The sequence below is a fragment of the Rhea pennata genome, chromosome 1 (genome assembly GCF_028389875.1).
Source record: "Rhea pennata isolate bPtePen1 chromosome 1, bPtePen1.pri, whole genome shotgun sequence".
Classification (NCBI taxonomy): domain Eukaryota; kingdom Metazoa; phylum Chordata; class Aves; order Rheiformes; family Rheidae; genus Rhea; species Rhea pennata.
The window spans coordinates 77,965,445-77,992,889 of NC_084663.1; the positions used below are offsets into that span (position 1 = coordinate 77,965,445).

Below are 27,445 nucleotides of genomic sequence, written 5' to 3' on the forward strand. Positions count from 1 at the left end.
TAAATCTCTCCACAGTGTAGATTTAATGGGAAATTTTGTAGTATCTTATCGATGTCTCTTTTGTTGTATTTTTTTGTTTGTTTTTGTTTTGTTTTGTTTTTGTAATTAAGAAAGCCCCAAGATAATGAGTTTTTTTCCATTGTAGGTACAAAGACCAAGAATGCTCACCAGAAAAGCAGGCTGATGTAGCTGCCAGATGAACTTTAACTGAACTTAAAGCAGACCCAGATCTTGTAAGAACTAAGAAGTAGTTCAGTATGTTAGGGATTGTAGCAGAAGTAGAAAATCTCCTTCACTTCATACCATGTGTCTTGTGGGTGCTTTTCCCCCCTTTTTCCTATGGCAAGTCCTAAGCTTTCCAGCAGAATCTAGCAGACCTTTGGGAAGGTACACTGCAGTTTGTCAAGATGATCTATCTTTAGATTCCAGAGTCTGAGATTGAGATTTAGGAGTCACCTCTAAAATATGGAAAAACTGGTAGCTTTGTTTCTCCCTGATAAATTGGAGAGAGGACATGCCAGTTCTGAAGCAAGCTTATGTTCAGTAGGCTGTGTCCTGTCTGATCTTTCCATTGTTTTGGGGGTCAGAAGGAGCTTTAATCTTTTTGTTTGTAAATAGATCTCCTCAAACCTTTCACCACTTCAAAATATTCCACGTGCTGAAGAATGTGCTTTGAATTCCAGCATAATTGCTTAAAAAGTATTTATCTGCCAAAATGCTTTGCAGTATTTTCATCCTGAAGGATGAAAAGACACTGAATGCCTCATAGTTGCTCTGTGTGGGACAATTTGTTATGCAGGTTCACTGAATGAGTTGATTGTACTCTCTGAGTAGGACTGCACTGCGTCAGTGGCTGAGCAGTGCTGAGCTAACATGTGTCTGAGGGAGGCGCTCTGAGCATTAGACCAGCATTCCTCAGTTCCAGGCTGCTTGGGGATACTTGAGCTAGCTTTAAACCAAGAAGCATATAGGTACCATTGTGCTGTGCTGATGCCATCTGCCTCATCTCTGGAGATTTTAGCCAACCACAGTAATCAGCATAAACATACATTAATAGGAAAATATTAACAGCAGTGTTAATGTGACAGCTGCTCCTGGAGATCTCGGTCAAAATCACATTCCAGTCAAGCTAGCTGCTGTACAAAGGTTTAGGTTGTTCCCTATGCTTAATATCATGAAATTCAGAAGGGCTGAGTAAATTTCAGTGGATGATAAGCGGATGATAAGTGGATGATTGAACGACAGTTTGACTTTGCTTCCAGTTTTCAGAAAAGTGTGCAGATGTAGTTACACTGCTACAAATACTTTGTTGGGAACAGCACTTAAAGCAATCTTTTAAAAGCAGTGGTGAAATATGACTCTATGTAGAGTTTTTATACTGTGCTTATGTAAGAACTTGAGTACTTTTTGGTAGGATGTTTAGCAACATGACTGACCAACATCTAACACGTGTTTGTACCTCTCCTACTAAAGGAGAATGTTTGCGGAAATAGAGAATACCTTGTTTTAGAATACCCCAAATGCCACGTACTTACAAGGGAACTATAAAGAAACTTGGGTTTTTTGGACAGGAGAGAGAATGCCTGTGATGCTATTCAGTTGAAGACAGCCACTCTGTTTGAAAAGTGTTCAGTGCTTTTCTCTACCTGCCAACAGTATTAAGAATTATCTGGGTGCAACTTCAGTTAGATGTTCTTTGAGCTGTCAAACTGATTTGGACTAGATCAGCTATTGCCCCCGTGTATCTTCTTTCAGTTAACGAAAATCCAATAGTTCATGATCCGTTGTTGCTTTATTGGTTGATCGTTGGCTTGGGAAAAAGTGAAAGAGTACTCCTTTTTAATATGTTAATGCTCAAGAGAAGTACTCTGCACTGGAAATGTAGCAGAATAAATGTGAAGAGGTAACCTTTGAGTTCAGAACCCTGCAAAAACAACTCACAAAATCTCTCCTTCAGGTAGATTAAAAGGAAGAAAAAAGGGAAAAAAAAATGTCGTAAGGGTATATGTGCCTATAACCACAAAAATAAGAGGTAAGATAACAGGCTATATATAGCTTCCAGATATATTACTGCTTGCAAAAGCCAGATGCGGTGGAAGCATCTTGTCTTTGATGAAATAACAAGAGGAAAACCTCCTTCTCTGAGATCCACACAAGGAGAACAATGCAAAATTGAGCAAAGAAGGATACTTGAGTTCTTTGTAAACCCTTCAAGGTAAGGACATTCTGTATTTAGAAAGCCACTGGAATTATAAGCTGTAGGTGTTTGTATAACACAGAAATCGTGCTGACATTGCTTTGAGAGATCCCTGAAAAGAAATAGGGAAGGGGAAATCAGGAATTCCCAGAAGTTGCATTGGATGGCTTATCCTTTCTAAAAGATTGTTAACTAGGAGTCATTTTCAAGGCTTTACAGAAAAGGAGACATTGATTAAATGTTTTGTTTTCCTAAAGGAGAATTTGAATAAAATAAAGTTTAATTGTCTTCGCAAAGTTAGTGTTGAAAACAAAAATGATGTGAATTAGTAACAGTTAAATGATTGAAGTGATTTCTAATTCCATGAGAAAGGATAGGATAAATAAACCTTTTGGGTCTGTCCTTATGTACAGTGAAACTAAACTTGAGCTATTTCTTTGCTCTGACCTCCATCTGTGCTCAACCGTTTGCAAATTGGAGATGTACAGAACAGAAAATGGTTAATTTTGAGGGTGTCAAAAAGCAGAGGAAGGTGATATTCTCAAACCTGTCATAGAACACAAAAATGTTTTTCCTTTTTAATTTTTTTAAACAGGCAGCCCTGTGTTCTTATCTATTCTTTGGTTCTTTTCAATATTTTAGTTAATGTTGTGATTTTTCTTTCCCCTACAAGGCAATGGCAACAGCTACACTGTTTCTTTTGGTCCTATTGAAAAAGTACTATCTTGGCAATAGGAAAATGAGCTAAAACTAAATACTCAGATTTTTTCAGAGTGCATCTGACTTGTACCCCTGCAGAAACTCTTAGTTTGAAAATCAGGGATTTAGGGCCTACATATGGGCATGAGAATCTAGCTATACGAGACTCATTACTGATCTGTCTCTCTCCAAATATTTTTTCATTTGGCTGATTTTTTGGAATCATTGGTCATTCAGCAATGTATTTCAAATTAACAAGAAAGAGAAACAGAGTGGCCAAATATGGACCCTAAATATTCTATAGCAAATAGCCAGTATTGATCAAAGAAGTCTGCCTCTAATCATCTTCTATACTTCTGTTTTATTTCCTGTTCGATATTTGTCATGTTTTTGTTTTAATCTTAAATATTTGCATTCTACTTTCATTGCTTTTTGTAGCTCTTTAACCAAGTTGCTCTAAGTAGTTTCATTCCTAAATTCCTACTGCTTTTCTTTTATATAGTATTTGAAAAATAAATATTTTAAAATACATCTGGAAAGTGTGATAGAACAGTAAATTTTTACTAGATGAGCTTAATAGCAGAGTGAAGATCCAGTGCTCACCCAGTACATTTGGGAAACAGTTATTGAGTTTTATTGCTTGTAAACTGAGGTTTGTTTTTTGATGTTTGAACAAGTGTCTCCATACAGACTTGGTTGTTTATAAGAATTTGGTTGTAATGTAATACAGCTGGAGATGCAACTTTTAAATTGTATCTTGGAGCCTTAAATTCAATGACTACTAAATTTAAACAAACAAGACTGTCCTCCTAAAAGTAAATCGTTCCTCTCTTCTTATATCAACGCCCTCTATATTTATCCTTGGAGGAGGAGACAAACTGAAAGATTTTTGGTGAGCAACTACTGTAAGTTATTACACTGCAAACCCGTTGGGTGAGTCAGAAGCGTTATGTGCTGGTTCATGTGGACTTGTAAGTGATTATAAAGCTTGAACTAGTCTAATAGTCATACAGGGTCAAAAAATCATGAACTGTTAATAGCTATCTTAATCAATTTAAATACATAGCCATATTAGCTTTTCCTTCGGAGGTGAGGAAGTGGGAAAGGGAGGTTTCTGAATAAACCCACGATCCGTGGGGTTAATTCCCAACAAGCATAATGAAAAGAGTACATCTCATTTGCTTAGACAAAAAGAGAATATTTAAACCTTCTTCCTCATGTATTTTTGTATTTAGGGTTTCCTTTTGCCTACTGTTAGCACAATTTAACTACTTATATTTTACAGCCTAAGTAAACTAGATGCTAATTTAAACAGACTTTTTTTAGCCATATAAATAGGGACTGCTCTAATCTTAAGAGTGGCCAGTTTCCATGTGTGATCTTTGCTTTGTCTATCAAGACTTTTTGGATAGGAGATTGGTGCCAGTACTTTACTGCCACTATGAAAATAAAAACTATAATTACATTGTCAAAATAATATTTATAGTATTTTCAGGGGATAATTGCGGGAGTATGACGAATATATTATACTCATCAAACCTTTATGTAAACATAAGCATGAGTTTTTTATTCAAGTTATTGATATTGTTTTTGGCCTTCCATATTTTTCCAATCTGCAAAAATAATATTGGGATTTTCATGGTCTTTGTAGCATTTGCAGAGTGTATGCCCTAACAATCAGTTGATGCACTATCTGGTAGAAGTAAATTGATATTTGCACTTGTATTGGGATTTTAGTTTCATGTTTCCGTAGCTTAAAAAAATCCAGTGTTCTTAGAATTTTGCTGTCCTCCTAATTATTACAGCACAGAGCATTTTCCTACTTTACCGAACAAGAAAGTTATAAATAATTGATTTGCTGTTTTAGTACCATATGGCTTTTTGTTTCTTTGTGCTTAGCTCATTAATTTATAAATTGAATGTGAATTTGAGTGCTTCTGAAAGGTAATGTGAGCATCTCTCAGAAACATCCATGCTAGGAAGCAAGTGCAAGGTTTTCTAACAGTGGTACAGTTACTGCTTTGTTAGTTAATGTTAGACAGTGTTTACACCTTTTCGATGCTGAGTGATGGTAAATTATGAGGTGGAAATATCCTTAGTCCTGTCTGTTCTACAGTTCTAACTTTAGGACAGCTCTGGCTGCTGTGTTCTAGTAAATATTGTCACAGCTTTTTAATGAACTTCCTTCTGAACATCTTTGGCAACGATTATAGCAGTACAAGCTTCACCCTTCCTACATATGTCAACATGATGTCACCTTCTGTGAATAGGGAAGGTGTCTCATAGTTTGGTCCAAAAAAGTCAGAAAGGCTCTGACTTGAGTGGACTTTAGTTCAGGTCTGTGTTCCAGGTCTTTGCTCCTTGGCCTTTCTTCAGAAACTGCAAAATAAGGAGCCACTCTTTACACCTCTTTTAGAGGTCCACAGAAAAGAAAAAAGCCAAATATAGATTAAGACTTAGTCAAATCAGTGAATTGTCATGTGCTGGAAAACCTGAATTCTCTTCAGCTTTTGAACATGTAATGTTGCCACGGTCTGCAGTTCTTCTGCTTCCAGTGCTGAGTGGTTAACTCCTGTCCTATATCCTGTGATTTCTGTGCTCTGAATTTTTTATTGTGTGTATAGGCACAACTAACTCTGTAGACTGCTGTTCTTCTGGAGGGGGGTGGTCTTACCTAACTGTGAGTGGCACAGCTAGTATACAGTAAACTATTTTTTTTATGTAATATAGCAATAACTGCCATTTTGAATAAAAGCTGTTGTTACCATTGTTTTCAGCCTGATGCATCTGTGTTCACAAACATGGCTTGGCTATGACTTTTAGTATGAATGGAAACTACACAAGTCTGACTTCTTTCATTTCATAACATCCGAAATGGAGTGAGTTTTGAGGAGAGTGAGTTCAGATCTGTTGAAGGGCAGTTTTAGGACTGGGGTCGCGATACAACTCTGGTGTCTTCTGGTGTTAACAAAAAAGAGAAGGGGAGTGAGTCGTTTAATTTGGGAATAAAGCCTTGAGGGAGGGCCTGAATTATCAATTCTGGACCCTTGTTACCACAAGCAATAATATTCATAGGATCTTGTTTCCAGATACAGTAAGTTTCAGCTTGTTATGTTTATCCATTTAGTCATGTGGAAGCTTGTTACATGCCCCTCCTATTTAATAATAAAACAATCTTCCTAATTGTGGTCTAACTTTCCTACCTCCTTTGAATCCAATGGTTCCTTGTAGTATTTCTCCTACTTTGGCTTACATAGTAGAATTTTTGCTGTCACTATCTTGATTCTACAATGACTGATTTAAGACGTGCTAACCTGAATTATATTTACAATGGACTGTGAATGTACATGCACAGAGTTCTTGCAGTGGCTTATTGACATATGATCTGAACCAGATATGACCAGATCCTGCCTTAAGAGGTTCACCTGCCTGACACTGCTGACATGGCTGGAATTGAAAGCAGGCTTTGGAATAGTGACAAAAAAGCTAGTGGTTTCAAACAGTTTATTGTTCTTTGTACTGATAATCAAAGCTGTCATTTTTGTGATATTCATGGCAAATTGTTTTGACTGCTTTACTTGCAGGCAGTGGCAGTGTCTGTCTTAGAGTCAGTGTAAATCATTCTGTTCCTTTTAGGAGAGAGACTAACCTGAATCCAGTTTAAGTTATAACAATAAGTAGATCAGTGGGCTGACATGTGGGGTTTCACTTTCTAGTTATAGATATTACTTCTAGGCAGTACATGTAGCCGGATTTTTTTTTTTTTTTTTAACTCCTGCAATTTGGAGGCTTTCTACTACAGCCTGCCAAGATGTTGCTGATTTATGACACATGCATAGTGGTTTTATAATGTGGACTGATACCCACTTGGAGCACAAAGGAAACAGGAGTTTGCTGATGTCTTTTTAATTAGAATGGTTTCTGGTTACTCTGGTTGAGGCTTGAAATTAACAGTAATGCCTATATTTCTGTGAACCTTTAAACACAGTGTTCTGTAAGCTGTTTCCTTCCTTCCTCCCTTTTCACTGTCTCCTGCCCTGCCAGCGGGTGTGCCAATAAGATTCATCACGAAGCGCGTTTTTCGTATGCATAAATATACATGAATCAAAGTGTACAGAAATATCAGCAATGGTGTCTGTTGGTTGACTGTAAAGGCAAATGTGTGAAAAACAAAATCAGTGTTCTATTATGGATGGAAAATTTCTTTCCTCTCTTTTGATGGAAAGCTATAGTGTTTGTGCCCTGTCTTGGCATTATACACTGCTTCCACAGCTCCACAGGCATCTTTGCTGTGGGCAGGGACATCGTAATTTTGATCATCTTACCTTAGAGCAGCTGCTCTGTAGCTGCATTTCTAGCTACCCCTACATAAAGGCAGAAAGAGGAACTAATCTTTATCTCATAACCTATTACTAAGCTTTGGGCAGAAAAGGATAGGCATCAATGGGGTTTGCCAATTATTTACTGTCTCTAATAGATCTTGTGGTTAGTGGCAATGATGGGCATAGTGCAGGTCATGTTTTCTTTTCTGCCATGTGGCTGTGATGTAGGAGAAGCAGCCAAAGAGAGTGGTTTTCCTATGTTCTTAGGGGATGTGGCCAGATCTGGGCTTTGCTGGGGTTTGTTTTTTCTGCCAGGTCTTCAGAATTGTGAGATCAAGATGGGAAGAATGGGGCAGGCAGATCTTCTAATGCTTCTAAGAGCTTCCTAAATATAATGCAGGGAGAAGAAACTTAGTAGTCTTCATTTGTACTGAGCGAAGTTACTCTGCTGCTAAAGAATCCCCAGGGGTGCCTGAGAGCGCTAGGGGGACTCTAGTTAGAGTGGAAAATATGTGCTAGAAAATGTCAAGTTCTTTCTTCTGTTCTTCAGGTGTACATCACTCCATGTGATGTGGAAGGGACCCTAACATACGGAATTGAGAAGAGGCAAGCAGCCTCCATGCACCTTTGGGGCTTTCCTTTTCACTAAGGGACTTTATGGACCAGATGCAGTTGACCAGCAGGCTCCTTAGCTGTGTTTGACACGCAGGGCATTGCTGGTGGAGAAGAAGTTACAATGCTGTTTGGGGAACATCAAATCGGCTGGCATCACGATGGAGAGCAGGAGGGGAGGGACAAGAGTTGTGTGTTTCCAGCTAAGTTCTTCCACCTTCTGCTCGCTGATGAGAACAACTTGATACTGAAAGTTGAAGCTCGTGAGAAGACTGGTGCCTGCAGTTATGTCAGGAGGTTCTGAGTGCACTTGCTGCTTTGAAAGGCTTTGCATTTGGGGGAGGCTATAAAGTGTGTGAAACTACATTTCTTTGTTTTTCAGTTCAAGAGTACAAGACTATAAAAACAGATGCTGTCATTCATACAATAAATGGTTTATAACTTTATAACTCAGCCAGTACTAATGATAACAAGTAAATACATGTAAATGGTAATGCTTAAAAAGATGGATGCTAAAACTGTCATTTGTATGTTAATGTGGATATGCAAATGACAAATACAAGTTTACTTGTTGGTCCTTAAATCAATTACAATAGATCCATGATTCATTGATAGCCAGGTAAGCTATAAATGGTTCAAAGGAGAAAAAAGTCTGATACCCATTCCACAGACTTACAGAAAAAAAATCAGTTGAGTTTTCAAGGGGAAATATAAGCACTTCAATGGAAGCTTTGATTTGTATGAAATAACACCTACAGTATGGCAATTATGCCATCAAAAGCGTAATTGGATAAATTTACTTGTAATCTTAGTTAGTATTTTACTTTGTTTTTTTTTGACCTGTGCAAGGTGTCATATATAAGTAGTGTGTCATATAGTTAGATACCATGAATAACACATAGTGGGTGGCCAGTCTCTTTTGTTATTTTTCTTGGTTTCCTGGCATGATTTAAGTCCAGGTTGAGACTCCTCAGTACTTCAGATTTGCTGATCTTGCTCAAGTACACTCTTTTAAAGAGACAATATCTTGTTAGATTTAAGATCAACTTTTAGGTTAAGAAAAAAGTTCTAATGCATGTAGAAAGTTTATAAATGCAGCTCCCAAGTCTGTGTGCACTTACAAATGTTTTACTTGTACAGGAGAGTAATCTCAGGCATGTATTTTTGCTACTTGTTGGGAAATAACATGAGTCCCATTTAATATGCCTCTAGACTTTAATAGATAATTTATTAAAGAAATAAGCATATCAATGATGTTCGATGTTCTCTTTTTAAATTACCAGAAGATAGAGTCCTGATGAGCTTTGCTCGTACTGTGTGAAACCAACTTCATGTCAGCCAGTGACTATTGAACTTGCTCTTTTCCCAGTAAATGCACAAATATACTTGGAATCTCCCATTGTGGAGATATTATTAAAACTTAATTCATATTGGATGCTAATTTGATTGGTTCTCTAGTGATTACTTCCTGCTTCCTTCTCTAATTTACTTGTAACTTTACATTTTGAACAAGGTCATGGAGGTAACTTTTTGTTTATTTTTTAATTGAAGTATTTGAGTAATATTTTCAGCTGTAGTAAGAACAAAGTGTAGATATTTTGCCTCAATATTTATCTTTCAAAAGCAGGATGGTTGTCCAGACACTGCACATATTCTGCTGATACTAGAGTTGGCATTTCTGAAGAGAAAGAAAAAAAAATCAAGTGTTATTTTCTTTTGGGGGTGAGGGAGATAGAGTGGGAAAAGGAACTTATTAAACACAATGTTCTTGGTATTCCACAGCTGGTAAAAATGGATTACTAGTCTGCATTGTAGCAAGTGCAGTATGATCAAGGCAGAAATACGATCAGTAGTTAGACAATCATTTTTTTTTACAGAAATAAAATGCTAAGCACTTTTTTAATAACTTCAAATAACAGAGCCCATATATGTATTGTACATTCAATTTGAGTAGTCTAGACAGACTGTTTTCCAAGGAAAATACATTTTCATCAGTATTTGTGGTATGATTCATGGTGGTGAAGAGGCAAATAACTCTTTTTATGACTGGAAGTTGCTTTAACTTGCAGCCACAAGGAAACAAGTCAATGACCGGATGACAGTGGTGGAAACTAACATTTTATAGTAATAAAAGTCTACACCTTATGCTGAGTTGAAGGTTTTATTTTTCCAGTGATAGCAACATATCACAAACATTCTGCTGTTGTTTGCAAACAACCAAGAGGTCTGTCTGTTTCATAGTATGCAATTCACAGGCAACTTATAGCCTTCTAACAGCCTGAAAATCTTTTGATTTGGTGTAAATACTTGTATCTAGTATGTCTTATATATCTTACTTAGATATATCTTTGTGCATGCACCCAATGCAGAGGGAGCCCACCATCTATATCTTCCACGCACTGTTAATGATAAGCAAGACAGATAAAAGATATTTATGCAAGTTCATAGGCCTAACAGTTGCAGTCTGACAGGTGTTGTAAATCTTCATACATGCTTTGATTGAATTTATTTTAGATTTTTTGGTAACACTAGTTTATGATTGGACTATTCATTACCTGGATGGCTTTTCTTATGAGGGAGAAAAATAAAATGCAGAGTAACATTCTTGTAACTATTACTGTGCTGTCTGCCCCAGGTAAAAAGAATGGGAAATACCTTCTTGTGATTGTTGTAAACCTCTGTAGATGACATCAAGGTTCAGAGTGACTAGTGAGTGAGTTGATTTATCCTTAATAGAAATATTGTAGTAGGAAATTGAAAGATTATTGTCTAATTATCTGTCAGGAAAAAATTTACTTTCTGTAAGGATGTAATAAAGGGCATCAAATAAAATTTATATGAATATAAACATCTAAATAATAAATACTACAGCAAAATATGTTGCATAATAATGGTTGTGTGTGGCAATCCAATCAGAAAAGATAAGGGGACTAAAATTGTAGTTAGTCTTGTCAATAGAAGAGTTTAGAGTTGGTAAATCTCTGTTTAGTTTTGATATTGCAACTTAAAATTATTGGAAATATCGCAGAAGGAAATAATGTATTGGCTTTTTTAAACATAATGCTTAAAAACATTGTCTTAACATCTTAAAAATGTTGTCTTAAAAACTTAACTTAAAGGATTTGAGTTTTCGTCTTGTATATGATCTGATTCTACAAATGCCACTGTATGAAATGACTTCCTCATGAGCAGCAAGACAAAAGACCAGGCTGGTGAAAAGCATGTGTTTCAGACCCTCTGGGTAGTACCACAATAAAATTTTTAAATGAAAAGTATGTGCTAGAACTTGATGTAGTCTGCATGTATGCACAGAGATTGAAAGGATTAAGCAGAGCTGTGATCCTAAGGTACTGAATGAGTGGAGTACTTTTGAGACATCCTGATGCAGGGCCTTAAAGTGTTACCAGCTTCCTCACCTTTTATAACGATGGTATTGAGCAGTTCTTGAGCTTACATGTAGACAAACATGTAGGTACCAAAAATTCATTATGGAAAGAGTCAGTATTTCTTGTACCTGTTGTCCTGTTGTATAAAGAGGTTGTTTTTGTACAACTAGAAAATTCTCTGCAAGTAATACAGGCTGATTGTGAAAGCAACGTGTAATCTGAGTATTTGCCTTTGCTAAAGAACATCCTGCTTTTATTGGAACTGTTGAAATTTCAACGGGGGAGAAATTTCTTCAGCTCTGAAGGGTTGATCTGTGTATCAGAAGCTACATCTTAGTACATATAATTTTGCAGTGGTTGACCATCAGGTTAAAAATAGTCTTGTTGACCACACACAGTGTAACATTTTTTAAATTAAAATTTAGCTGTGTCTACAGCTACAGTATGATTTGTTGAAGTTGGTGCTTATAGATGCCAACATTTGGAGGAGGGGCTTGAAACTCTCCTAAGTGTCCCACTCCTAGGGAAACGGTGTATTGTTTTTTAATAGTCATGAGTAGTTTGTCCCAAATGCTAGCAAATGCAACTGGAAAGAGTGGTTGACAATTATTTTTAGCTACACAAAGATCTATAAGGCTTCTGGAAAAAGTGAAGTAGCCTTATAGTTTTCTGAAAAGACAAGAAAAGATGGTTTATAGAAAGGATAGTGAAATTATTTCAGCTGTTATGCTGTATAAGGAAGTCTAATTTAATAGGGTTTTAGATCTTCTTGCTATTGTAAGGACAATGAAACTGTTGGAGAGGAGAAAATCAGTATCTGTAGAGGCTCAAGATTTCTAACTATAGTTCAGTGATGTGTCGCAATAGTAAAACCCAGTGGAGGTGACATGTAAATAAACACTGAAATTGAGCACTAAAAAAGACTTCCATAGTTGGATATGCAGTACTTTATTTTAAAAAAAAAAAACCTTTAAACCTTTCCTCTGCCCCCCAGTATTTCCACTGAGTTATGATATTTTCCCACATCCTTCTGCATCCAGGAAACCATGATCAAACAAAGACAGTGTTAAATAAAATAACTGATTGCTTCATAAATGCTAATGCTCCAGTAATTAATGCAATTAATGGAGAATTTGTAGATACTTGTTATTATATTTCAAACATATTGATAGAACTTCATTGTGGTTATAATAAGTATTTATTTTAAAAGACTTTTAACTTCTTCCTTTTGACATCTAGTCGCTGATGACCAAAGTGCAGTTGGTAACTTAAAAGGTCAAGTAAATTTAAAGTAAAGACTGGAGTATAGCCAGACTACTGCATATCTCTTCTAGAGTTCATTCCTTGTAATAGTGCAGTAGGTAAGAAGTTCACCAAGAGAATTAATACCCTGTTCCTGGGATTTACAGCCTTGTTAGTTTTTTATAGCAGGAAAATATTTCCATAAATTGTCCACTAGAGAAGTAGTGTGCCTGTGCTTGCTGTCCTTCAGAAAAATTCTGAGTCAGCAGGATGGGAACCAGATGGAAAGGAATAGTGGAAGCATAATACTTGGCAGAAAATAATTTTTAAAAGTGCAAATATCCAGGAAAAGAGAACAGAGGTCTTAAAAACTGAAAGGTAAAGGAAAAGATGCTTCAAAATGCATTATAGAGGACATGCATATTTTTTGGCTTAAAAACATATACAAAAAAAGGTGATTATTTCCAAGAATAAGCCCAAGAAACCTCATTTTAGACATGCTTTCCTTTTCTTCCCAAGGGGACATATGCCCAGACCTCTGTAGGAAATCTAGCTGCCAGCTGGCACACTACCTTTCAAAGAGTCCTTTTTCTATTCTTTCAAAACCTAGCAATCTCAGGTCCCACTATCTGTAGTAGGCTGCTGTTTGTAATATCTGTTAAACTACATTTTAATACATAATTTTAAGTTTCTTTGCCAGCCTATAAAGAAGGGCCAGGCTATTGAGGGCTGAGAGTAGTGCCAAAAAAAGTGTTTGAATTTTGGGGAGTCTGTGGGTTGATTTTTTTTGTTTTTTATTAATTTCTATCTTTTGGCTTTTGGGGGGCTCTTAGATACTAATTTGTATGATGAAATATCTAGTTTACATGTTTTAAATCTATATTGAGAAGAGGCTGGAATAAATCCTTTCTAATAACAGTAGAATTCTGGCATATTCAATTTAGTGTTAAAATTGGAGACAAAATTGCTTAGTGTACTGGCTTTAATTTATTTGTAGGGTAGAAATCTGAAAGTCTTGAGCTGATATTATATTATAGAAATATTTGTCTAGGTACCTATAATTTAATGTTGGATAGCAGATTTGGTTCTCTTGCTATCACTCAACCTGCAGCAACAAATTTTTCTAGCCGTCTCTTGGCGAGGTTGGGGGGCGTTCATGGGGAGCACCCTGTTGGTAGCGGGCCGAGCCATTCTTGTCTGGTGATGACAGGCAGCCTATTTGTGTTAATTTAATACTAGGAAGAAAGTCACCACAAAGCTGGAAGAGGCAAAATGGCCACTGCAGTATGGCAGCCACTAATTCAACATAAGTCTGCTTCAGTTTGCACCAAGCATAATTTTAAGCTTTCATTGATTTCCATCTGTTAAACCTATCTGTCTAGAAAGTCAGTTGTTTTCTGTATCCACTAGCTGCCAGTGTTAGCTGTTAATGTAACCCTCATTGGAAAAATAGATTTGTTTTGGATACATTTCTAGAATGCGTTGTAAAATTATTTACATTAGAAGAGAAAATGCAAATATTAAGTACAGTGACAATGAATTACTGCATCCAAGGCTTAATTGACAGGGATTCTGTAGTGTATAGCTGTGATGTTGAAAGGTTTGTCATTTATATGAAGTCCATTAGTGTTTCTTTGAATTTTCTGCTAATATATTTTCTGTTTTCTTCAGCTTTTCGTTGTAGCCTCCAGTTTCTTGGAAACATTGCAGCAGGAAATGGAGATTCCCAAAATAGCATTTGGAAGTGTGCTTTCCCAGATCTCTTCTTGTAAGCATGGATGCGGGGTTTTTTTTGTAGTGTAATTTCTGTGGTTGTATTCAAATCTTTCGTACATGATAGTTGTCCTTCTACTAGCACCATAAAGTTTTGAAAAATAACTTTGGGGAGAATGGGACAGTTGAGACCATATCCGGTAGATTTTTTTTTTTTTTTTTTGTTAGTCAACCACAAGGGTCAGGACCTTTAAAAACCTGCTTGTTCTAAACTGTACAGTAGATTGATTTCGTTTAACAGAGACTGGAAGAAAATTCTGTTTTAAATGCTGAACTCCAAATGTAAGCCTTATTTCAGATTTCAGAGATGTTTTCAACCAGTTATACTCTGATCATTTCCAAGAACATAACTTTTCCTTTATTCACATTGTTGCTGTGCAAAACTGTTGATATTTGGGATCAGATGGAATGTACAAAGGTGACTTAAGCTTTACGTCTTTCAATCCCTGTGCCCACATCCTAACTGCACCAGAACTTCATTTTGGAGATTGATGACATATGTGTAATGAAATATTGTATAATCTATTTTGTGTAGACACCTGACAATATTAGTGGTGCATTTGGCTAAATTTTTCATAGTGATCTAGTAACAAAGTCTTTACATCATATTCATGTGAGAGCAGATTTTTGGAGCCTACTCATTGGTATAAAGTTCTTATCTCCTGGTAATAAGAGCAGATAATTAAAATTAGTATAACTTGACCTAATTCCAATGACCTTTGGAAAGTAGTTTTTTTTTTTCTTTTTAGTGACTTCTTCTGTGTCTCTCAAGCAACGACTTATTCAGGGTTCCCTAAAAGCCAGCAGATCAAAACAACTCAATGCACTGTCACTTATTACTTTGTTCCATTTTCAGTTTTAACTCATGCTTTTAACTATTTTCTTTTGAAGGACCTGCCTTACTTACAGTGATGAAAAAATTGTTGGCTATTGTTGTATGGTTTTATTCACCTGTCTTAATTCAGAGAGAGTGAGAGAACTGCTGGATCCTGGGAACTTGACTGTACCTCTCCGTGTTCTGCAGATCTACAAACTGGAATTGGAGACTGAGTGGTCGTACGTATCTTTAGATTTCTTTTTTTTTTTCAGTGTTAAATAATTGTTTCTCTGGTGTGATTCTCTATTAAAGATCTAAATTTGTGATACTGGTAAGTAATAAATGAAGATCTATTTAGAAGTTATTAATTTGGAGTACAGATTATTTTCATAATACTTTTACTGACTCCGTTTTGAGTTCTGTAAATAAGACATAAAATAACACCACACTTTTGTGGAAGATATAGACAGGAATTTTAAAATCACAACCTTATTTTGTTAAAGGAACAGACTCTGTAATGTAAATTAATTATACTTGTATATTGGCTTGTGAAGATTTTTGAAGGAAGACGAAGGCAGAAAATAGTCTTACAGATTTTGCCTGTTGTGGCATACTGTGAAGATTCGTACAACTAATGCTTGAGTACTGCATGCAGGGTGTTTTGGATTTTTACGTATGTGTTGTCTTCATGCAACGAGCAATCGTTTTTACACGGAAGCACAGCAAATGTTATGTTTGTGAATCTGGAAAGTTTTGTTTTCTTAGTTTGAGTACCTAGGAGTGGTTTTATTCCACTGAGCTTTTATTTTTGCTAATGGCTGTTCTTGTAAGCATTGTTGTCAATTATACTTTTGAGAAATCTCTCCTGCTACTGCAAGGATACACTTAATAATTCACTTCCATTTGCATATGAGGCATTCCAGAGAGGGAGGAAGGAAAGGATAGTGAAAACAAAAGTCTGTTTATATGTTTTTGTAGCTTTCTTCTGAAGGTCGTATTTAAATTCATAACTTAATTAGGAAGACTTGTGAGGGTTTCACTAGCTATTTCAGAAGTCTTCCAAACAGACCTAAGATGATTGAATGAATTGCAAATGTCATTTAATAGCTTGCTTTTGTTTTGATTTTTATTTAAAATTTGTTTTTGGGTAGGCTTTTTTCATAACCAGGTCAATTTATTCAGGACATATATAGTTTTTAGAAAACAAATGTGAAATTTCAGGATCAGATAATCAGATTACTATTTCTAAAGTGAGAAACTGAGTTTTTAACTTTGGCTTCAGTCAGTATAAACATATATGAGAAATATTTTCTTTTCAGATAATTGCACTGATTATCCTTTATTTTCTTTATGTATTGAAAATATGCTTAAATGTATTTTGAATAATATATAGGAGCCAGGGAAGGCTGGAAAAGGTTTTCATGCTATTAAATTTATATTTTAGAGATAATTGCGGAATAAATGCAGAATCAAAATAAACTCTGAGCTACTCATTTTCCTAATTTTTGTAATCTGAAGTGTATTCTGTTGACTTTGTAAGGAAAATGTCTGTCTTTGCCTTACCTCATCTATGCATGTTTGATACAGGGAGGAGTAGTAAATGGTTTTTCTTCAGAGTAGCCTTGAAATTAAGAAGGGGCAAACTTTTATTTAGGACCACGATGAGGGAAAGAGGTAGGTAGCAAAGATTAACTGTAGGCCCACCATAAGGCAATTTCAGAATGCTTACCCCTTAATTTCCTTCAAAATACTAAGGTTTTCGTACAGTGAATGTATAAAAAGTATTGGAATACCATGGAGGCACTTAGAAGATAATAAATTTGTTTTTATTTCATAGTATTTTAATGTTGGCTAGTTTAGTCTCAAAGCTCTTTAATAGTTTTCCCAAGTGAAAAAAAAACATGAGTTTATAGCATAAGGTACTTGGCATTTTATACAGTCTTCCTGAATCTGAATTATAAATGGTAATCTTTCAGTAATGTTGGCACTGCTTTTGGAGTCAGCGCACATGAAATACATTCACAAATGGAAAGTCCAAACCAAAAAGCGCATTGCAACAGTGCAATGTCAAGTATTGATACTTGAATAGCATTAGCTTGACTGGAAGGAGGAAACAGAACTGCTTGACAGAAAGGAACCTCTTTTTCCATTTGTAGTTTTAGCCTCTTTTTGCTTGATTCATCTTGTACTGATTTTCCTCCGTTTCTTGATCTTCTCTTAATTTCTTCTTGTAATATTCTATTTTTTATTTTGTCCATTTGAAGGAACATGTTTATTCTCTGGTTGTGCCTCACTTTTGTCTGTTCTTATTGTGTGTGGGGGGGGGATGTCATAGCTGAGGGTGACTTAATTGTCAAAATTATTCTTTCTTCATATTAGAGATGTTGTGGTGTTTTTTTCCATCCTGAATGAGGCTGCAATATTCATACATTTGAGTATGTGTAGTATCTTTGTCCTGTTTGTTGAGGGAGAGGAGGGAGCTTAAAAAAAAAAAAAAAGTGAAAATGTTTTAAAAGAAAAACCTAGGTTGATGGTTGAAAAAGTTTATCTCCATATTTTCCTTGGAAATCTGCTAGTATGTACCTTTCTTAACACTAGTTTAAACAAAGTCTTATTTTCCAGAGAAGGTTTGATTATATGCATTTTTTTGTTTGTTTTTTTTTGTTTTTTTCAAAAAGTGATTGTTAAATTAGTGCAATGTTCTGATCTTAGACTGTAGATGCATCTTGTGGAATTCTACTAGATACTATAGTTCTGCACAGTTAAATGTTAGGGAGAGCTTAGCAATTTAGTAGTCTTATTTCAAGTAGAACAATCATTTTAAAGACTTTTGCAATATATGATTTTTGCAAATTACCAAGATTTCTTCTGCTGTCTTGGCAGCATTAACTCTGCGTGTGTTTCTTAGGCAAGAAGTCATTCCTGTTTTAGCTTTAATTAAAAGAGGATATCCATTTAATCTTATAAATAACTGACTACATTTTCAGAGGTACTTGCAGCTTGTATCTTGGATTCTTATTTCCTTTTCTTTTTTTTTAATCAAGTTCACATTTGTAAAGCACCTACTATCAAAGAGTGATTGAGTAGTACACCTGAAGTGCACTCAGCCAAACTTTCTGGCCCAAATGTTTTTCTTTATTTTCTAAAGTATAAGAATATGGGTTGTGATAAGGATGGTCTTGAGGTGCTGGTCTTGAAGCCTATTTCCTTTATTACTACTAGTTCTTCTATTGAGGTGAATGCAGCCAGATACAATCCTGGATAATCCTGGATGAAAGTAAAGCTCCCCCTCCCCTTTTTTTTTTAGTGATGTTACAATAGCTCAGCATCCTCAATCACTGAGGTAAAAAAAAGGTCTTTTAGTGAATAGTTAATAATAATCTGGTGTATCTGAGGGCTCAGACATACAAGTGTCTGCCTTTCCGCACTTTGAGCTATATTCATAGCCTATTCATACTTCTTTGCGGATTAAAATATTCAAAGTAAAACTTCCATTCACAACATACTCATTCTATTAACTGTTCTGCTAATTTATGAAAACCTTCTCATGTATCTGAGGCCTAATTTTTCAAAATTAGATTTGTAACAATGCAAGTTTACAGTTTGCTTCATAACATATCACCTAAAGTAATGGGTTTTCTGGCTTGCCATTCAGGGCAATGTTAAATGGACAAAAACATGATTTTGAACTCTGGGTAACCACTCATTCGAAGCAGGTTATTTTGCTAAGGAGTCTGTCTTTTGCACTGCGCATATGGGAAGAGCTGTTGAAGGGGCTAGTGCCCAGTGTCCTAAAAGACACTGAATACATCCATACAGATGGACCAGTTCTGGCATCCTCCATCCTAATAATGTGTGTGTGGCAGCTTCCCTGGCTGCTTAGTGACCTTTTCTGTTCTGGTTAGCAGAAGCTGTCCCAGTCCTTGGCCCATGCCTTGTCACCTCACTGAATGCTCTGGCTTGATTTCTTTTTGTCTTTTTTTCTTTTTAAAGCTTGCAGAAGCTAAACCAGCATGTAGACTCTTCTCTTGACTCACATATACTGTTTCCAACCATATTGCATCTCCTTTCTCTGGGAAGCTGTTAAGAATATTTCACTGTTCTCTGTTTACCAGCCTGAAGTGCTGCTCCATTCTTGTGGTCAGGCAGAGGAAGCCTGCTCCACACTGTCATGAGTGAGCTGGACTTCCCTTAATTTGAGGGCCCAATGACCCTGTGGTAGCTGTAATTTAGACTACATTTGACTGGGTCCTGAAATGGCTTCCTGACATGTGCTTTGCTGTGAGCGGAGAAGATGCACAGTAAACAGGATTTCTTATTTTGGTAGGAGGAATGCTATTTATTTTGGCTGATGAAATTCAAATCCTCTTTTCTTGTGTGTCAGAACATATTTTTGATAAAAGATAAAAACTAAGCTTGGCTGGGTCAGTGTTGGTTCTGATATATAGTAATATTGTCTCTTTATGATGAGTATTGGAATTGTATGGGTTTTCATGTGCCTTATACTGATAATAAACAGATATTCCCTCATGAGAGCCATCTGTCTCTGAAATGTATATGGATATTGGAATTGCAATTTTCTGCCATTAGATGTGTGAAAGACTGATGCGGTCATTGCTTTGAAGATGTGTTTACTGTAACTTTGGTCTCTGGTATATTGTTGTTGTTGCTTTAGTATTCATTTTCAGTATTGCATATGATATTTTTTTAGTCAGACTCATGCTTGGTTTATTACTAAAACACATTTTTCCTATCCAAAAACTGAGCTACTTCCCCATGCAGAAGAATGTGCAGTAAATATAGCCAGGTAAAAGTGCATAAAAAGATTTTTGTCTTTTTGTCTCATAAAGTTAAAGCTAACTTTTGAACGTCTCTCTGGACAGACTGTAGAAGAAATATTTTGTCAGCAATTCAATTGAGAATTTGGAGCTGTACTTCAGCTCTTGCTGAAGTGGTACATACCACTAGGATTGCTTAAATGAATTTACATAGCCGCGGTATTTGCAACGGAGCCAGTACTTTGTTGTAAAGATTTGGGTCCCTTGTGCCGCAGCTACCACAGTGCACAGCAACCATTTTTAAGCAGCTGTTACGGTATTACATGGCTGAGCTGAAATACAAACTATTCTTTCAGGAGGTTATGCTCTTTGCTGGTTTCATAAATGACTGAATTTAAGATGTTCCTACTTTTCAAGTTAAAAATATTACTTAATTCCTCCCTACCTTCTTATGTCTCAGCTTGAGTGGCTGGTTTCACATTACACTGAACAAAAAGTGCATGCGCTGCGTGTTTGCTCCTCTAGGCTGTCGAATGCTGCTTTTAGGTATTGGAAATCTTCTCTTAAAATAACCAGGAGAGTTTTGGTTATAGGCAAAACTGGTATTCATTATTTTATTCTTTCATTTTTATCATGCGCTGAAATGTATGACTTAATCTTCCTTTAAGTTAGCATCCAACAAATTCCACAAATAAACACTTACGATACTCAAGCTATTTTTGCAGTTGCTGCCATGAACCATTAGGACAAAGAGAGGACATCCAGGACAAACACTTGAATTTAAGGCCATTGGCTGAAATACAGTCTCTCCCATGGGAGCCATACTACTGCATCAGGCCAGTACATGTTGGGTTTTCTACTCTTGACCCATCATAGTGAGGCAAGCACATCTTTAAAGCTTTTTATAGTGAATTGACAGCCTCTTCCGTTCGTGATCCTACATTCATGTTTAGAGTCCAGTTTTCTGTCTCCAAGCTGGAAAAGTTCTTAGGGAAAGTTCAGGAGGAACCTCTTTCCAAGCGTGATGTCTTTGGCTTCTGCTTATCTTTCTCCCTCCAGCCTTGCAGCAATTTTGTAGAGATTAGGCTTTGTCAGTGGAAATCTGAGATTATTTCAAGGAGTTCTCAGAGTTCCTGTTTAAGAAGCAGCTGTTGGTAGCAGACCTTCTCCAGTTCCTTTTCTGTCTGCAGCAAACTCCCATTTAAAGGAGAATGGAGGAAGCCGCTTTAAAGGCAGCATATAGCTTTCTGGAGTTTTCCTATTACTTCTGCCTACTTCTTGTATCATGAGATGTTAGCTAGAAACAAGTATCTCCTGTCAGAAGCGAAGCAGAGGTGTGCAGAGTGTTGCATATTTCTTTTATTCAATTTGCTATACTTCCTGTGAGGGAGTTGCTTGTGAGAGAACACAGACATCAGTTTAGCATTTCTGAATGTATTCAGTGGTGGAAAGCTGAGCCATCAATTTTCTAAGCAGCTTTTGAAACACAGAGGGTCTATTTTACATATTGAAATTTGGAGAGTATAAGCGCTGATGCATTTTAAAAATATCTTTGTAAACAGACAGCATAAAAAAAATAGCCCCAGAACTTGGAATACAAGTAGGTAACAATTACATGATGCACAGCTAAGTGCATCTTAGTGAATGATGACAAGTGTTTCTTGTAATGTGTTATGAGTTAAGAAATAATTAATAAATTTGTGAAGGAAATGAGTTCTGAAAGGAATGCCCTGGTCAAATTTTATATTTGTTCCTTCTGTAATCATACCTGTTTATCCATTTCGAATGGTCTGGAGGCTCATTTCATTAAACTTGTGGTTACTTCTAAGCTTCAAAAACGCTTCTATCTCTGAAATCATGAAGTTGCGGATTGTAATTTACCCACTTAGATTCTTGTGATTTAAGAACTGATACCTCCTGTTTCTCTCTTTCAGAAGCTTGATGCTCTAGATGGCTCCAAAGTGTGTGTTTTGGGATTTTTTGGGGGGATTTTTTTTTTAACATTACTGTCTTTACAATCTTTGAGATTAGACACTGAGTGGCATTTTAAAATAGTATTAATTAACATACATTAGACAATACATTTTAAAATGGCCTCTAAACTTCTAGTCAACACAGCTCCTTAACTTGTTTCAGGCTAGCAATCTTGTGATCTTGAATACTAGGTACTCTTCTGAGGTTGTTGGTACTGATCTAGCTCCCAAGAGCAATGATTTGAGCAGGCAGATCATATATCTCTGCAGTTCTTCAAAACATTGCCTGACTAGATTTATACTCCTTTGCTTCATAACCTTTGGCTAAAATTTTAAAGAGCAAGAAGAAACCAGAAGAAGTTTTCGGGACTGAAAGTTGTTGAGACTAATATATCTTGCCCTGAATATTTAGATCTTCATTTGGGTTTGTAAAGAGTGCCCAGAGCTTGCTGCTTTCAGAATATTTCAAGGATTATGATGTTAAAGGATACTTCAAAGAGTATGTCTTTGAAAAGACACTGATTCTGCAGAAACAAGATAGCAACTTTCCTTTCCTTGTTTGATTTATGGCATATGCTACTTAAATAATCATATCTTCATGACTGTTCTTTGTGCAATTTTTTTCTAGAAAATGCATAGTTCTTTGTCTGAAACGTGCACATGCTATCTAGGCCAGTAGCTTAAGAATCAATAAATGCTAGCTTTGGTGGAAAACACGCATACGGATACAGCCTGATGCTTGTGTGACCAGTTCTATGTATCTGGAGTCCTGAGGCCTTACTCTGTAAAGCAGACAGGTGGTTGGGTATGATCTGCTGCCTACAGCTTGTGCTGCTCCCACTGTTGTGGGATTGGAATTCACTCTGAAGTATTTTCTTGGACATGGAAAACTTTTAAATCTGTAAGCTTAACTTCTTCTACTTTCTTGTGATTATTTTTCCCTTTTAGTTTTACTTAGTTCTCTTGCTCTCTTTTATGGCCAGCACATTCCTTCCTCCCTCTTCCCTAACAGCAGAAGGTTTGTCTGTTGAAGCGTGATCAATGCAGCTTTTGGTTTTACTTCTTTCACTCTATATTCTATCATCTGATTCCATTCAAAGGGATATGCATTATTTTCAAGCCCTAGTGAGACAAAAATCTATTTTGTGTATGTTTTCATCTTTCCAAGATGCCTCCATGATGTTACTCTCATGAAGCATTGACACATTAAGTTGAAAATATCTGAAACATCTAAGGAAATATACTTATTACAGAAGCTCTTTACGATGCTTCTTTCTTTCAGCAGTACTGCTTACTTAAGGATACTATCTGGGAAGTGGATAGATCATTCCTTTAGGAAACAAAGCTGGACCACACTACTCGATAATTGAAGCATGTTTCCCACTCCATTGCATGTGATTACAAACAAGATCTGGATAGTCCATTGTAACAAACTCCTTCATTGCAGTTCTGAGGAAAGAAGAAAGCACAAGTAGTCAGTATTATCTTTGCAGTACTTTGAGAAAGCTTGCCAGTGCTATCTTTTTTCCTGTAAAAACTTTTTATTTTTCTTTTTTTAATATGCAGATAACTATGCCTTAGGCTCTGGAAAATTATGGAACCTTTAAAGAGTCTTTCCTCTTTGTCCTCTTCCTCCCTCAGTCCACATCTACTCCCTTCTGGGTTTATATTAATCGACAGCAGAGAAGTGTGTCACATAGCTTAGAGGCTACTGTATTTAGAAGAAAAAAACCAACACAGAATGCCACATGAAATCTATTTTAGAATATTGAACCTGCAAACATATGTGTTTTGTAAAATAATTAGGAAAAAGTAGTACAAAATTACATTATAATTTATCCTAACCGAAACCAATGTGTATTCTAAAAGCTGTTTATTTTAGAAATACTTTGGTGGTTCCATTAGGGATGAGAGTATAGCTTGTGTCATCATTTTTTCCAAGTGTATGCATGAGACAGTGTAACTACTATGAAAAGAAAAACAGGTTGCATTTTTGATTCCTGAAGAGCAAGGAACAAAAATTCTCCATTTTAAAAAAAGAGGTGTTGTATTCCTTTTGGCCTCTGGAAAAAATGATATTAAAAGTGTGGTCAGATGTTTGGTGTTTGAAGTAAGGTTTTGTGAACATCGTTTCTATTCTTGAAACCACAGTTCAATGATGATTGCAAAGATTAGGATTGGTGTTCCCCCTCCTCATTTTTTTTTGTCTTTGGTTATTTTGTACTGGTTTATGGAAAGAAGTGTGAGCAGAAACTGGTGCTCCTGTGGCAAGAAGTCTTGCCCATGGGCACAGACATAAAGGGAAAGATGGAACTTCTCAGTAGAGTGCTTGGTGCTTAATTGGTATGCATGTGGTGCAGAAACCAGAAAATGTTACCTTTTTTCGTTTTGGGCTGGCAACTTCTGACTCTTCCTCTCTGACAATTTAGGATGCCCTTCCCTGCCTCTTCTCTTTCTACTCTCCAGAAAGTTTGTTTGTTTGTTTATTTATTTATTTTTAATTCCAGGAAAGTTGGAGTTAAGTTGCAGGTTCCAAGTTCAACTGTGGTTTTAAATAGTACTGACAATTGGAAAAGTTTCCTTAATGGAGTGATCCGAGTAATTTCTACTTTCTATTTGCAGTAGCAGCATATTGGCACAGGTTTCCCCAGTCTTTTAAGGCTCAGTCTGACACATTCATCTTGTTACTTCTCTCGTAATTGTGCCATTTTGTAGAGAAGGAGGTAGTTGTATTGTTGTTAATCTTCAAGATTTTGCATGGTATCTCTTCAGAAAAACAGTGATGCTGACTGTGCATAAGTAAAAATCCATCTCCAGAACCTTTCAGATATAGCTATCACATGGAACAGCAGTATTTCCTGAATCAAAGAAATATTACAAATAATCTGAAATCAGTCTCACATTCCTTATGCATAATCCTTTCTGAAGAGGTAAGGATTTTCCCTTTGTGTTTTCCTTACCTCAAGATTAGAGCGCTGTGGTGCCTCATCCTTGGTATTGAACCTTAAATGTGGACATTTTATTTCTTTTGAGTAAAAAGTGCTTAAGTGCTGGTGTTTTGGGTAGTGTGGATTTTCTAATTTCTACAGAGCACATATATTTTATTTGTTTTTAAATGGTTTTATTCCTATAAATGGTTTGATAAGGTGCTTGTATTCTTCTGCAAGACCAACAAATTATTTTACTCTTAAAACATGCTCTGCTCCAAAACAGTTTCTCGTGAGGCATGTTGCTTTTGTAGCATCTGAAAAGACTAGTAGATATAGCTTTGAAAGCTTTACCGCCTGAATTTTCTTGTTTTTTTCTTCAAAATTTGAATGGTTTGTCATTCCAGAATGAATGTTACATTTCAAAAAGTTTGTTAAACTACAGTAAAAATTGCTGTTTCATTCTTACAAATATTCTGGCTCAACCTGCATTATTGCAGGATATATGATGGAATATGTTTTCTGTTTTGACATTGAAAGAGAAGTTTACTGGTAAAACACAGAATCACTTTCTTGTTTTCTTTTCTCTACTGAAACATTTTGTTTTTTCCTCGTTTTCAGAGACCAAGGACACTGTTCTCTAAAGTTGCTAATGGAATCAAATCAAGTTAATATGGAGCATGACATTTTATGATAAAGTTGATTGCTTACACCCAGCTTTGATTGGAACAAGCTTAGTGGTCATTTTGGAATATACTGAGCTAACTGTAGCTTATACCATTTCATCTTGGCTGCTTCTCAAGTTCCATTTGGTACAATGTAGCCCTTGTGCTATTATAAAGTCTTTGATCTGAACATCTCCTACTGTATTTATCTGCTATGTAAACACTTGATTTTTTTAGGATTTTAGCCAAACAATTTTTTAAAAGTCAAGAAAATTGGCATATTTAACACTATTCATTTGTTACTGTATTATGCTTACATAACAACTTTAATTTTCACCATTTCCTTCACTAAATTACAGTGGTCCTCAGTTTATCCCAGTGATTCTGCTCTTGGCCTCCAAACAGAGTTTAAATCTCTTACCAAAGTCTTTTGTGTGTATCTGAAATGCCATATTCAGTCAGTAATCCAAAACCAAGTATCTTTTTCTTTTTTTATTATTTCAAACTTGTGGATAGTCTTACTTTTTCTCTTATTCTCCCCCACTCCAAATGAAAAACAGGAGAGCTGAGGACTGAAGATACTACTTCTAGTTTGCCTCACTCTTGGTTAACTGCCACCAAAATTTCTGGTCATGGTAGCTGGAGTTAAAAGTACTTTAGGTCCACTATATGTCTCTTCTGTTGACATTTCTTGGTGATGCTCTTTTAAAATGTGTTGGTGTTCTATTAGTTATGGTGCAACAATATAGGAAGAAAATAAGGAAAAAGTGAATCTTAAATGCAGAAGTAGGAGTTTCTGATGTATTGCATCGTATCTTGAGATTAAAATGATAAAAGGAAGTAGATGTACTTTATGAGTGGAAATGCTAATCTGAAATGCTCCAGACTTCTCAGACAGTATAATTCTAGTCTATAAGGATGTGTTTGAACACAAGAGTATAGACCCAAGTGATGACTAAATGCAGTTGTTCTGCTTTACAAAAACAATCTCTTGTATGCAATTAGCAGCATTTTATCTTTTGAGATAATTATTGGTTTGTTTTTTAACTATAAGGCCAATAGTCAAGAAAATAGCCCCACAATAATATTAATTGTGAAAATTAAAATTATTGTTCCAACTGCAAAATTTATAAATCTGAAAAAAAGACTGTAGGTCTTTTTCCTTTAAATGCAATTTTACTGTACTTCATTGGCAGCAGAATTTATATATTGTTGTGCTAAATACTCCTGTGTTTTGCATAGTTGTGATTATTATGCTTTCTTCTCTTGCAGCTCCAGTTGCCTTTTGCTTCTGCTCAAATTCTTAAAAAATAAAATCAATTATTGTCATCATTCTGATGATTTAACTGTTGAGAGTTCTTATGCCATGAATCATTGGCTTGGGAATTGTGGATGTATTCCCAGTGACTATCATACTGGTAGCTTGATGAAATTCTGTTATGTCAGCCTGCACTGGTCAGATTGGAGTACAGTTGTGCGGTTGGCTATAGGGAAGTCTGTAGGTTAAATTTCCCATTGAGAAATGTGTGAATCAACTCTGTGCTGCTCAGAATGCCACTTTTAAGTTGATGATTGCCTGTGACTGTACTATTTTTTCTCTTGAATGTACATTACAGTACAGTCTTTTTAAAAAAGTAGTCTTTTTAAAAAAGTACAGCACTACTTTTGTTTTTCTTCCTTAAAGTCTAGTTTATAGTAAGTGGACCAGATGCTTAATAAGTCCACAGTTAGCATTAGAAACACAGTAAGTGTTAATCTGTTTGACCTCTTGTTCTTCTGTTTCCTCAATTGTTATTGACTATTTGTCCAAAAAATACTCTGTTATGACTGGAAGACTTCTACCTGATCTTCGTGCCAGCTATGTGATAGACTGTGGATACACAAATAATAGCCTATCAGCAAAGCAGAAAGCAGGGAGGCGGTGGAGGGAATATTAAAAATAGAATTTTTATCTTACTTCAGTAGCTTCATCCACTCAGAGGATGTTCTGAGCTTTGAGCCTTAGTGATTTTACACTTACTGGATATAGATACTGATTAAAAATGCACAGTTTC

At 36.0% G+C, this 27,445-nt stretch overlaps 1 protein-coding gene across 1 annotated transcript in view; it reads left to right on the forward strand.

Annotated features, from left to right (window-relative positions):
- The window catches only part of ATXN10 (ataxin 10), a 108,965-nt gene that overhangs the window by 11,907 nt on the left and 69,613 nt on the right, over window positions 1–27,445 (forward strand). The window contains exons 4-5 of the mRNA XM_062570825.1: window positions 14,130–14,226; window positions 15,123–15,287. Coding sequence (XP_062426809.1) covers window positions 14,130–14,226; window positions 15,123–15,287 — 262 coding nt within the window. The remainder of the gene's footprint in view (window positions 1–14,129; window positions 14,227–15,122; window positions 15,288–27,445) is intronic.